General features: G+C 41.6%; 1 protein-coding gene across 1 annotated transcript in view; it reads right to left on the bottom strand.

Moving 5' to 3' along the window:
• The window catches only part of CCDC170 (coiled-coil domain containing 170), a gene marked incomplete at both ends in the record, with an annotated part of 85,621 nt that overhangs the window by 18,433 nt on the left and 53,063 nt on the right, over positions 1 to 14,125 (bottom strand). Inside the window, 4 exon segments of the mRNA XM_079716744.1 lie at positions 3,304 to 3,455; positions 3,458 to 3,494; positions 12,174 to 12,357; positions 12,359 to 12,489. Of these exon segments, the coding sequence (XP_079572870.1) occupies positions 3,304 to 3,455; positions 3,458 to 3,494; positions 12,174 to 12,357; positions 12,359 to 12,489 (504 nt within the window).

Here is a 14,125-nt window from a genome sequence, read left to right as displayed (position 1 = left end):
TCCAGGAAGGTCCCACATGCCGCGGAGCAGCTGGGCCCGTGAGCCATGGCCGCTGAGCCTGCGCATCCGGAGCCTGTGCTCCGCAACGGGAGAGGCCACAGCAGTGAGAGGCCCGTGTACTGCAAAAAAATAAAAATAAAAAATAAATAAATTTACCTCAATTACCTGTATTTAAATTTAATCTCTATACACCTTTGCTTTTCAATCTTACATGCCTACTAGCCTTACTAGGCAGTAAGGCTACTATTACTATTTTATAGGCTGTTATCTATGAAAGATTCACCATGGGCAGAATCAGTTTACACACCTTGATTGCATAACTGAAAGCTATTTTGGCATAACCTCAATTAAAACTAATGAGTCATCCTAACGAAGGCGGGAAGAGACAACTATCGACCTAAAAGTCTTGCCTTTGATATGCTTCTTCTATTATTTAAATAATATTTATTGATTCTTGCTCTAAGCCCTGGAAAAATCCAGAAAAAATTATTTCCCCGGGCCTCAAGAAGTTCTGAGTTGATTGGAAAAGACGAATTAAGACATGGACACAAAAAGGGTGATTAGTGCCGTGACAGAGCCAGGTACGTGTTGCGTGAAGAACTAAGCCTCTGAGGAAAGGCTTCCAGAGGAAGTGACATTGGAGCTGAGTCTTGAAGGGAAAGTTATTCCTAGAAGAAGGTAAGGAGAACATTTTCTCAGAGAGACCAGCAATGTGCAATATGGATTGCCAAGGGGGCCTTCTTTTCTTTGGCCACATTACAAATTTGAATGTGGATGTCTTTGGACTCTGACCACTCCCCGCACACCCTACCAGTGCCCTGCTGGTCTCAGGAGGGCTCTGACTTTGCCACCATTGGCTGGAGAGATTGCAGGTGAGAGAGAGCCTGGACTTGGAAACTGGCCAGGTCACAGCCATGTAAAGAAAGAATCAGGACCTGATCGTGAGAACCATACAGAGCCCTTGACCAGTTTTAGGATGGAGGAAGCTAAGATTAGACACGCATTTTATTAAGACCACCCTGGGAGCAGTGGGGAGATCAGTTAGAAGGGTTTTTCTGCAGTCCGTGCAAATCATGCTCCGAACCAAAGCACTGCTTCTAAATCAGAGATGGGGGAGGGGATGTTTGAGATCTTTTGAGGAGACAGAATTTACAGTGCTTAGGAATTGGCTGAAAAGAGGGAAGCGTTGCAGGTGCCTCTCAGGATTTTGGCTTGGGCGACTGAGGCAGATAACCTCACCATCACTGAGGCAGGAGAGAGACAAGTTTGAGGAGAGGGAATCATTTTTGTTTTGAATATGTTTAGTGCAAGGTGTTGGTGGAACATCTAGGCGTAGATGTCCGGCAGTCAGATATCTTCCAATTTAATGCATTATACTCAGGTGCAGGATTTCCTTTCAAGCTCAAAATTTCAACCAACACACCTTTTTCAGACATCCGTTCAAGAAATTCCCTTCACCCTCCCAAATTCTTCAAATCTATCCCCATCCTTACGCACAAAACCCCTACTTGATCCAAACCCTTATTATCTTCTGATCAAAACTATCCTAAGAATCCCCCAACGGGCTCCTTCTTTTAGCCTCTAGACTCTCAGAGCCACTCTGCCTTCAGAAAAACCTTTCTTTTAGTCAGAACCCTCCTGGGGCTTTCCGTTACCCACAGGATAAAGCCTCGCGTAATCAGCCTGCCCTGCCTCAGTTATTCCTGCCACCTTGAGAGCTGCCTCCTGTCTCTGCCTCAGCAAGCATCAGGTTCCAGTCTCCCTGTCACCCTCTATTTCTTCATCCTTCCTGCCGTCCCCTCTGCCTCAAATTCCTTCCCCACCGCTTCTGCCTGCCAAGTTCCTACTCATTCTTTCGGGCCCCTCTCACATGTGACCACTTGTGTGAATATGGCTCATTTCCTCACACACAGAAATAGGGAAGAAGTAATTACTCCTTTATCTGAATTCCTGTGGCATTCTATACCTATCTTGATTGTAGCACTAACTGTACTAATTGTGCCCTGGTTTGCCCATCTCATCCATGACGCTAGGATTTCTCACAGACACCTCTTAGGCATCTTTGCATATCCAACCCTCAACACAGGCATGATGCGTCCTCAACTTTTTTAAGTACAGAGAATGAAAATGCGTGAGTGTCCAGAGTACAGATTTTTCAACTGAAGAGTATTTTTCAGGCCAAACTCTGCACCTATGCTCTTGTGCCCATTTGTCTCTCTTTTCCTTCCCCTACAGATGCCCGTGACAAGGTACAAACATGTACCTTGCCACTCTGTCCGATAAAACCTTTCCCTGATCTTGTTTTTCTCAGCTTTGGCTTCATGCCTCTTTTCTCTTTGCTCACCAGACTTGGTAGTCGTCTAAGTCTCTAGCCCTTCTCTTACTGGTCACCCCTCCTATTCCCCACCGCTCTACTAAAACTGCCGCTCGGATGTCACCAATGGTCTTCCCAGGGTCAAATCTTGAGCTTAGACCCCATCTCTTCTCACTCTACTTTCCTTGTCTCCCGCTGGGCTATCACCACTATCATTTCTGAGTCTCTCCACATGGCAATCCCAGCTCCACAGTGATGAGATCTTTCTAAAATACTGTGATGTTCAAAAGTCACTTATTGCACATCATAGTCTACAGAATAAAGAGAACTCAACCTTCATAACCCGAGCCGGTCCAGTCTGCTCTCCTGCCAGAGCCTCACCAAGAATGCCACGTTCCAGCCACATGGCAACAGCTACTCTGAGCTCTCTGAATATACTTATGCACTTGCAACTTTCATGCTTTTGTTCAAACTGTTTCCCCTACAGTATCTGCTCTTTCTCTCCACTAAAATCCTACTTATCCTTCAAAGATGAACTTGATTATCTCCTCCACTGTAAAATTCTCCCCTCATCCAGAATTTATCACTCCCTTCACTGGACTCCTAGAGCACTCTGTTGATCAATACATCTATTATAACACTTATAGCCTTATAGTACAGCAAATTATTTGAATGTCTGTCTCCTCTATTGAATCATGAGGTTTTATGGTCAAGAACTGCGTGTTATACCTTACCCCCCAAACCTTCAGAGTCTCATATATAACAGACGTTCAATAAATACCTGTTGAATTTAATTGAATTAACTTGAATCAAGGAAGCTCCAAACAATAGGAAGGAACACCAAAACAATATCCACTGTTCCTTGAAATTTACTCAGAACTCAGAACTTAACCAATCTACCAAAGTACTGTAAAATTCAAAATATTTGCAGGTGAAATTTTATACTGCAGCAGATGTTTCCACCCATGGACATGCCCTCAGGTTATTACTTTTTGCTTCTCGAAATTCAAGTTGTCTCGCCAAACGTCTCCAGAGACCAGCTCTCCCTCCAGGTGTGTCAGCTGACCCCGAAGAGGCTCCAACTTGTTTTCTGCTTTCTGGGCTCTCTGTAGAGCTCTCTGGTGAAACCCAGACTCATTTCAACAAGCTCAGATATTTGGGCTTCAAGCTGGGAGACCATCTGGAAACAAAGAAACAGAACAAGGATAAGCCTTGTTTCAGATGCAACAAAGTGTTAAAATCTAGTGCTTAGAGGAAGGGACAAAACTATTTATAACAACAGCTTCCAGATTCTTTCTAACAATTAACTTAAAAAAAACAGGTAATGGATAGCTGTATTTACCTCTGCTTGAAATAAACCTACATTCGTTAGCTAATAAAATATTTTACTGGTATTTTTAATTTTTATATAATTCCTTAAACAGGTTCCTCGAGAAGTATTTAGGGAAAACACTTACTCCTAAAACTACTATTAATTTAGGAGTTTCAAAGCTTAGTTGGAAAAAGAATTCAGACAGAAAGTACTTTGAAAACCAAAGTACTTTGAGTTTTCCAGAGAAACTCTTTCACCACATATACCAGATTAAGATTATACAATGAGGTAATCTTGATAGGTAACCTTGAGACGTTATCAGGAATTCAAGGCAGAAAGATATTTTTTCAAGCTTTTTTTAGAACTTTCTATTGCATATTGGTTATTCATGCACTAAAGTGCAGTGGTACTGCGTCTGTGCTGAATACTTTTGGAGTATGTCATCGTTTTAGCATTTGAAAGGGCAAAATTCCACTAATATAAAGACTCTAAATACGGTCAATAGCGGAGTATAAGAAGGCAAGGAAATCTGATCACCACCTCCTCGTCTAAGGCATAAAATCACTATTTCTCCATTAAAGGACCGAAAACTCTACACAACCCCCTACTTTGCCAAACACTTCCATCCTTTCCTGGAGTTTCCCTCTTTGTCCTGACCTTCCCTTAAACCAAGAACTTAAATTTACCAAACACCTCAAGTACACTTTGAGATTACTCAAATTGATTCTGCCAAATCCAATTTTCAGAAAATGTTGAATTCAATAAAAACATCAAGTTTGAGATGATACATCTGTTTGGCTTTGATGGTTTATTTTGGAAGAAGAAAGGGGAAAAGTAGTAGATATTTACATAATACTCAGTACCATTCTCACAGAAATTAAAATATCTTGACGGTCTCAGACTTACAGTCTCAGGTTTAAAAAAAAAATTCCTGTTTGCCTATCTACAAACAACCAAATTTAAAGGCAAGAAGACATTCAAGCTGTCTTCAACTATTTTAAAAAGCGATTATATAGAAGAATAGTAGGATTTGTTCTGAGTTGCCCTCAGAGCTCAAGATGAGGACCAAAAGGTATAAATCAAAGAATCTTACTCTAACGTAAAGAATTTCCCCCAGCCCCAATAATTTCAAAGTGATACATACTCACTGTATAAGAAGATTCATTATGGACAAAAACAAAAGTGTAAATAAGCAAAACTAATTCCCATGATCCCACCACCCAGAGGCAACAACTATCAATATTTTTTAATAATTTATTTGTATGTGTTGCTAAAATATAGTTGAGATATTATATATGCAATTTTGTGGGTTTGTTTTTACCTCATATTTTAAGCATCTTCACATGTCAGGCAGTGGAGGTCCCAGTCACTGGAGAAGGCTAGAATTTGGCCAATCATTTGTTAAGAATGTTATGGGGGGCTGAAGTGCTACAATCAGGAAGGTTAAATTACTTAATCTCTGAACTCTCTAATTTTGTCCTTCTAAGGCTCTCAAGGTCTGAGGCCTATAATTCAATTAATTCTATACTCCTTTGGGTGTTTGAAATCAGCTATTTGATGGCAAGCTGCTCAGAATCATATCCAAGGAATTCCATTTCCAAAGGAAATTTATAATTTCATTAGAGACTATGAGGCTCTAAGAACCCTCATTTCATATTTCCTACCTTTAGTGCAATAGTAGATCTGACCTTAATGCAAGAAATGCATTAAGTACCATATACAAAGTAACCTACAGAACAAGTGCTATCAAACAACGTCCTCAGGATACTGGCTCCTAAGGGGCTGTCGAATGATATTATGTTGTACAAGGGATGACACGTTTCTGTGCAACTGATAATGTGGTTTCACATTGGACTCCCAGTAGAAAGTAAGTCTTTCTACCTGAAGATCCTTCCACAGTTCTCCTATCTCACAGTTGACCTGGCAAAGGGAATGAAACCAAAGAGTTAACAGATGCAGAAAATCTCAGCTGGAGAGATGGAAAACTGTGTGATCACTTAGCCACAGTCAACACGCTGCAGACCTCACCAGAAGAGAGCAAAGTCTTCAATGGAAATCAATCAGTAATGACCTCGAGCAAGTGCAGTAACTAGACTCAGAGAGTGATAATGACCCTGAAGGAAGAAGCAGACACCTGATGTAGACCAGACTGTGGAACAGGGACTTTAAAGTCAGACAGTCCTGATTTCAAGTCCTCACTCTACCACTTACCAGCGTGTTAACTGAAGCAAAAAATTAACTTCTCTGAAACTCATAGACTTTGCTATGATGAGCAGATGAGCTAAATTAGATAATTCGAGTAGCCCGGTATTCCACACCCAACTGAAGTTCAACATATTGCATCCACTTTTTTTTTTAACATCTTTATTGGAGTATAATTGCTTTACAATGGTGTGTTAGCTTCTGCTGTATAACAAAGTGAATCAGCTATACATATACATATATCCCCATATCTCCTCCCTCTTGTGTCTCCCTCCCACCCTCCCTATCCCACCCCTCTAGGTGGACACAAAGCACCGAGCTGATCTCCCTGTGCTACGCGGCTGCTTCCCACTAGCTATCTATTTTACGTTTGGTAGTGTATATATGTCCATGCCACTCTCTCACTTTGTCACAGCTTACCCTTCGCCCTCCCCATGTCGTCAAGTCCGTTCTCTACGTCTGCGTCTTTATTCCTGTCCTGCCCCTAGGTTCTTCAGAACCTTTTTTTTTTTTTAGATTCCATATATATGTGTTAGCATACGGTATTTGTTTTTCTCTTTCTGACCTACTTCACTCTGTATGACAGTCTTTAGGTCCATCCACCTCAATACAAATAACTCAATTTCATTTCTTTTTATGGCTGAGTAATATTCCATTGTATATATGTGCCACATCTTCTTTATCCATTCATCTGTTGATGGACACTTAGGTTGCTCCCATGTCCTGGCTATTGTAAATAGAGCTGCAATGAACACTGTGGTACATGACTCTTTTTGAATTATGGTTTTCTCAGGGTATATGCCCAGGAGTGGGATTGCTTGGTCATATGGTAGTTCTATTCTTAGCTGCATCCACCTTTATCATCAGTATTACTTCTCCAGTATGTGGGTTCACTCAATTCTTTGCTTTTGTCATAAAGAGTTTATGGAGCCTTTCAGGAATTATGTTATATCATGTTTCTCAAACTCTTTTCAGCCCATAGAGCCTGTTTTTCAACTAGAAGTCTTTCTGGGAAAGACAAATAAGGAATAAGGTGAGGGGGTCCCTCCTGCATCCTCACCCTGGGTGGACCTGAAAGTGTTCCATGGAACCTGCAGACTCAGAAGAGTATAACTTTTAAAAACACCAGTATGGCTGATTTGTGCAGAGCCTACCCAACCTCCCTGCCAAGATTCTGGCGCCCAGAGAGGAGCAAACAGCTATGAACTTCCCTATATTCTATGCACCACAGAACTTACCTTCATACGCTTACCTAGATCTCCATGAATATGATACCACCAAGTCTTTTCAAAGTTAAATTTACATATTTTTATTCAAATAAATTAACATTCCAATCTGACTCAGTTCTTAGGAACATCAAATGCCAGTGCCCCGGTGAATATATGTGTCCCATCAAAACTATAAAGTTGTTGGTCTTCCCTGGTGGTGCAGTGGTTGAGAGTTCGCCTGCCGACGCAGGGGACACGGGTTCGTGCCCCGGTCTGGGAAGATCCCACATGACGCGGAGCGGCTGGACCCGTGAGCCATGGCCGCTGAGACTGCGCATCCGGAGCCTGTGCTCCGCAACGGGAGAGGCCACAACAGTCAGAGGCCCGCGTACCGCAAAAAAAAAAAAAAAAAACACAACAAAAACTGTCAAGTTGTGTTGTGTTTCTCACACCAAGACATGTGATTTTCTTTCCTTTTTTTTTTTTTCTCCTCCTTTTTCTTAGTGTCATTTGTTAATATATCCCTGATACTCTGTGGGACAAGATGTGCCAGGGATTTCAACACTAGAGATACATGGAATAGGGCAGGGAAGAGGGGGGTGGATTGTAATAAAGAATACATATCCCAATTTTTAAAAAACAAAAAGAAGGCCCTGAAATAAACCATACTTCAAAAACAAGCAGCTTGGATTTTGGAAGTGAAGTCATAATGCCCTAACAGAATTAATTTACTTCCCAAGGACAGGTAGTTGTTGATTTTTCCAGAGAGGCACTTTTGCCCTAAGATTAAACCCAATGGAAACATGAGAGCTCAAAACTGAAGAAAGAGCTACTTAGGTCACTTAAGGGCCAGTGCCTTTTGGACATGAACAATTCTCTTCTGATTATTCAAACCAGATTTTCACTCAAGAAATATAAAAAATAAGTTATCAGGAACCAATCAAATTATCCTTCCTTCTTGTCAGTATGTATGGCCAACTTTATTGACAGGCTAGCCCTACACCCGTCATACGTAATAAAAGTATGACATACATAATAAAAGCTGTGTATGTCAACTTTTATTATGATTTGAATTGGGTCACCCTAAAAGAGATGTGGAGAAGTGCCCTGGTGCCTCAGAATGTGACCTTATTTGGAAACAGAATCTTTACAGAGATAATCAAGTTAAAATGAGGTTTTGAGGATGGGCCCTAATCCAATATGACTGGTGTCCTTATTAAAAGAGGAAATTTGGAAAGAGAGACGCACAAGTAGAAGGAAAATTACGTGAAGACACAGAGAGATCATGTTCCATAAGCCAAGGAATACCTGAGGCTACAGAAGCTAGGTGAGAGGTGTGAAACAGATTCTCCCCTGCAGCACTCAGAAGACACCAATTCTAACACCTTAACTTTGGACTTCAAGCCTCCAGAACTGTGAGACAATAAATTTCTGTTGTTTAAGCCACCCAGGTAGTGGTACTTTGTCATGGCCATTCTAGGAAATTAATACACTATAGAGGCTGGGAGAGCTGAAATCTCTATCTGTGTACTTTCCCAGATGTCCTTGTAGCCAGGGGTGGCTATATAACATAATACTGGACAATTAAATGTCAAAGGAAGTCTACTTGAAGCTTCTGGGCAAACGTTTGGTTTAGGATATTGGAGGATTAAGAATAGAGCAGAATGATGAGATCAGAAGGGGGAGTGTGGGAGTTGCAGAAACATCTCAGGTCCTTTATGGCATCGGATTGCTTCCCCAAAGCTCCCACACCAGACTGGAAAAGCTCCAGTGGAGGATGTACAGCCTTGTGTCTGCTCTAAAGCAGAACAGACGAGCTGTCTAGATAAATCTTTGTAAGGTTGTACTAATTTGTCTATAATTATGGAGACGACATGGAAAATCACTCATGGTCCTGTCCTCTCTGTACAAATCAATTCTCAGCCAGGTGATTAGCCAGTTTGGAAACATCTAAAAATTTAAAAAAAAAAAAAAAAAAACTTTGCCTCAAGATTCTAAACTAAAATCTGAAAATGTCACGGCTTCCTGTCATTGTGTAAGAAATCATTATTTCAAAAACACTTGTTACGAGTGTCCTGAAATTTCAGGCTGCATAACATCGAAACACTCATTTAGAATTCCTGGGAACCCCACAGTAGAACATTCCTCTAAGAGACTGGTTTTCAACTAGGGGCAATTTCACCGCCCACCCCCCACTCCCCAGGGACATTTGGCAATGTCTAGAGACATCTTTGCTTGTCACGAATTGGGGAGAAGAGGTACTATCGGTATCTAGTGGGTAGAAGCTGGAGATGCTGCTAAACATCCTACAATACACAGAACGGCCTTTACAACAAACGATTATCCAGCTCAAAATGTCAATAGCTGAGACACCCTGCTCTAAGATATAGTAAAGCATTTAAAAAGAAAATTAGATTTTGTTATAATCAGAAAAGCATGGAACAAGTAGAAATGACTTACTGAAAAAGTGTGGGTGGTGTCCTGAGTTCTACCCCGAACTGCAAATAGAGGAGAGTGAAAATGAATAGCGAGGAGGTAAACAAGCAAAGCAATGTTCAGTAAGTAGGAGTCACGGTGAAGGGGAGAATTTGCCAGGCCCGGAGCACAAGGGTATTACTCAACAGTGGACTGTGTGTTTATCCACAGCAGCTGGCAGGGCGTTGCAGCCTCCTCAACAAACAGATTCATCAATCTGCAAAGCTCCCATTCTTCAGGAACATTTCTAAGACAATATATGGAATCCATTTTCTCCTGATTTTACTTGAAGATGAGTCACACAAGATGCCAGCTATATGCTTGATTTCAGGCTTTTAAATAGTGAGAGCAGCTATTGAAAAAAATTACAGGGTAGGAAAGGCGGACAAAGGCACTCAACACACTGAATCATTCTCAGTTTTATGAGGAGAGGGAGAAGGCATACCCAGCTTAACCAATTCACATCATTTTGCTTTAGAAAATAAACATATACTTCATGCTGACAACTTTATGCCATGTTTCACATGCTGGAATTAAAATAGTTTTAGGAAAACATTTGGGAAAATAGAAGAGGGAACAATAAAATGAAATGGCAAATATCCATTAGCTATTGAAGTACGTCTATTACTATTCAAGGTAAGTCACTTGAAGTTTTTCCCAGTCCTGTAAATAATTCCCTTCCCCAATCCAGGACCCATATGTGTACTGCATCACAAGATAAACTGAGTCGCTCTCAGAGACCCACACATGTTACAGGGGTGAACATTTTATATCCACAGAGAATCCTACACTTGAACAAAGGAGTCACCAGGGCTGCTCCTGGAGTACATGTGAATTTTGCAGAGTTTTAAACGGAATTAAAAATGTTTTATCGGGACTTCCCTTGTGGCGCAGTGGTTGAGAGTCCGCCTGCCGATGCAGGGGACGCGGGTTCGTGCCCCGGTCCGGGAGGATCCCACATGCGGATCGGCTGGGTCTGTGAGCCATGGCTGCTGGGCCTGCGCGTCCGGAGCCTGTGCTCTGCAGCGGGAGAGGCCACAGCAGTGAGAGGCCCGCGTACCGCAAAAAAAAAAAACAAAACAAGAATCCGCCTGCCAATGCAGGGGACACAGGTTCAACCCCTGGTCCAGGAAGATCCCACATGCCACAGAGGAACTAAGCCCATGCACCACAACTACTGAAGCTCACACGCTCTAGGGCGCACCACAACTACTGAAGCCCACGCGCTCTAGGGCCCACGAGTCACAACCACTGAGCCCACGTGCTGCAAATACTGAAGCCTGTGCACCTTGAGCCTGTGCGCCACAACAAGAGAAGCCACTGCAATGAGAAGCCCACGCACCACAACGAAGACCCAATGCAGCCAAAAATAAATAAATAAATAAATTTATTCTTTAAAAGAAGTTTTATCACTAAAGGAAATTTACAAATGCAACCCCGAACTTTGAGTTAGTGATCACTTTGAGTTTTTTAGGATCATTAAAAGGAGGGAAAGCGCATTTTCTCCTTTCAAGCAAAAACATGAACTCAATAGAAGAAATAGTTCCTAATGGAATTATACATAGAATTTGGATATTATTTACCTTAAAACCTCATTAATTAGGACTTCAATAATCTGGATTTGAGGATAGTTTAAACAGAGTGTGGGCTGAAATTAACTCAGCTAAGCAAAGCTTTATAGAAAATGAGAATTGTTAAGAATATAAATAAGGTAACAAAATTAAGCAAGCTTCAATCATATGTGTGATTTAAACCATTTTTAAATCCACTTGTTAAATAGATCCCCTGAAAGACTGTTCCAGGTACCAACACATCAGGAAAAGGAGGAGAGAGGGGAGAGGAGGAGAGAGAGGAGGAGAGGCCAGGGCAGCAATAATTAATGTTTCTTGTTGCTATTTGCCAGACAGTGTGCTAAGGACTTCCTAACAATTTTTTTTCATTTAATGCTTACAACAAACAATAACCTGAAGAGGCAGATACAATTACAGGTCCAGGAACTCTTATCCACAATTCCAAAATCCAAAAGGATCTGCAAGCTGACGGTTTTTTTCCAGAAGTTATTTGCTAGCAAAGCTTGACCTGACAGGCTTTGGCAACAAACCCTGACCTGAAGTGACCGAGGCTATTCACAGTCTTGGTGGGTCCCACGCAGCAGAGCTGCTCACAGCTTTTGCCACAGAAGATGAATGTGGTGATTACGGGGTGCTGTCCCAGACCCCACTGAGGAAGAATGTGGAAGGGTGCTTTCTCCATTACCTTTCTGGGGACAATTTTACCTCCCTAAACACTGAAAAATTCTGAATTCAAAACCACAGCAGGCTCCAAGGGTTTCAGACAAGGGGTGTGGACCTTGGGCTGTTCCTGTACAGCAGGCCAGGAAACAAAATCTCAGAGGCTGTCCTCTCAGGAACCTGCCCAAGGTCACATCTGGAGCAAGTGAGTGTGCAGTAGAGACCAAGATTCAGCCCGGGTAGCTCTGAGTCCAGAACCCGCATGGTAGTATGCAGTCGGGCTTCGGGAGTATAATATATAATTGAAAGTAGTACAACCACATTTAAATGCTACTTTTAACTAACTCAGACAACCCACTCACTTACTGAGTATGCTGAATGAAGGAGCTGACTGTCCTTAAGAAGCTTGTACGCAGCCATCACCCACTCACCCGTTTCCCACTCTCTTCGCGGCCGCCCATTTCGCGAATCCTCTCCAGAATGGCATCCTCCGTGGGCCTAAGAGTGCCCGAGCTGCTCCTCAGGAGGGCTGCAATTTTCTCCCTAAATGAGGAGTACTCGCTCTGCAAGGCTGCGGCTGCATCCACAGTGGCCTTCAAACTCTTCTCCAACTCGAGAGCTTCTCTTCAAGAGGCTCAGCTCCTGCTTTGAGGCATCCCAGCCCCGCTGGCCAGCAAGCAGCCTTTCTTGGAGGATCTTAACTTCCCTTTCAAGAGCTTCTTTCGCCTCTACAGCACTGAGCAAGTCCTAAAATAATTTCGGAAAGTGAGGACAATAGCATTATCAGCCAAGGAGGGGAACCTGCATTTGCTTCTCATTTACTTTGCTTGCTAATGAGTTCAAGGAGTTAGGGTTAAATGCTCATTCCATTTTTAATTTTAGGTGCCCTATCCTCTCTTCATAAAGTTGTTCAATTGTAAAGCTATGTTAGGTAAATTTAGATGTCTGAAAAAGAGAAGGGATATAAAATCAGGGCTAGAAAAAAAAAAGAAGGAAACTGACATATAAGTCTTTTCTATGTGGACCTCTGGAAAGAGTTAATAAAAACAAATCATTGGCTAACATACTAGTAGATTCGATCCATATACAGAATATGTTTACAGGCCTATGTGTTCTTAAGTTTGGTATAAATGGAAATTGATGTTGAGTAAACAGTAAACCCTCAGAGTCCTAATAAGTCACTAAAAGTTATTTGAATGAAGATGTCTCCCCTTAAAACTATTTTAAATAACAGGTAGAATTATCATAAAACATCATTGTATAAAGGAGATTAGGGCTTCCCTGGTGGCGCAGTGGTTGAGAGTCCGCCTGCTGATGCAGGGGACACGGGTTCGTGACCCGGTCTGGGAAGATCCCACATGCCATGGAGCGGCTGGGTCCGTGAGCCATGGCTGCTGAGCCTGCGTGTCCAGAGCCTGTGCTCCACAACGGGAGAGGCCACAATAGTGAGAGGCCCACGTACCGCAAAAAAAAAAAAAAAAGGAGAGTAAAATCTTTCTTTCAATATTCATTGACTGTGTATCCCCCTGTCTCATAAAAATAAAACCAATACTGATAGAACCTGCAGAAAGGAAATAGAAAGGAGTAGCCATTTGGTGGGTAGGAGGATTAAAAGTTAGAGGGAGATAGAGTACCATACTGAGAAGAATAATTTCAAAGAATATGATATGTATGATTAGGTTTGTAAAAATAAAGGGCATTGAGAAAGTTACCAGTACATCTACTTCTATTTACTATATGTAGAATGGTCCAAGGAGGCATAAAAAGGATATCTTTAAAATTCATTTAAAAACAAAACACTTGTGGACATCAAGTTCCAAAGTAAGTGAATTCACATCAAATAAGATTAAGCAGTCGGTTAGCCAGCACTGCTATAATACTGTAGTCTAGGTAAATGGCAAACATATTTTTGGTTTTTATTTAAAATAGTATGTTAGGGGCAAAAATAACTAAAAAGAAACAATATCGTCAAATAACAGATTCTACGTCTAAACTGGCCAGTTAACATTTCAGGCTGCTAGTTAAAATGCAATCATCCCTTTTGCATTAGAGCTTGAAGACAGGAAGAATGTTACTTGAAATGCTACCTCCTATTTTTTATTTTTAAAAAAAGAAAGAGAATATCTTCCTTTTTTTTTCTGGTGATTTTTTTTAAAATCAAGGAAGTCTTGGGCATCAATTTGAATGAAAAGTCATCCAGTGGATGTAGGTAGTTAGAGAAAGCTGCCCCTTTCAGAGATGTAATAACTAAACTAATTATAGAAACTAGTTTGTGAAATGCTTTGCTTCTCCAGGTCTTGGCACCAGCTCCATTTCCCCACTCCCTTTCCAAACCAGTCATCTGTGCAGAGAAGTCCCATTATTACTGCTAATTAAATTATGT

Source organism: Hyperoodon ampullatus (genome assembly GCF_949752795.1).
Source record: "Hyperoodon ampullatus genome assembly, chromosome: 12".
In the NCBI taxonomy this organism is placed as follows: domain Eukaryota; kingdom Metazoa; phylum Chordata; class Mammalia; order Artiodactyla; family Ziphiidae; genus Hyperoodon; species Hyperoodon ampullatus.
This window is presented reverse-complemented; position numbering and strand designations above follow the sequence as displayed.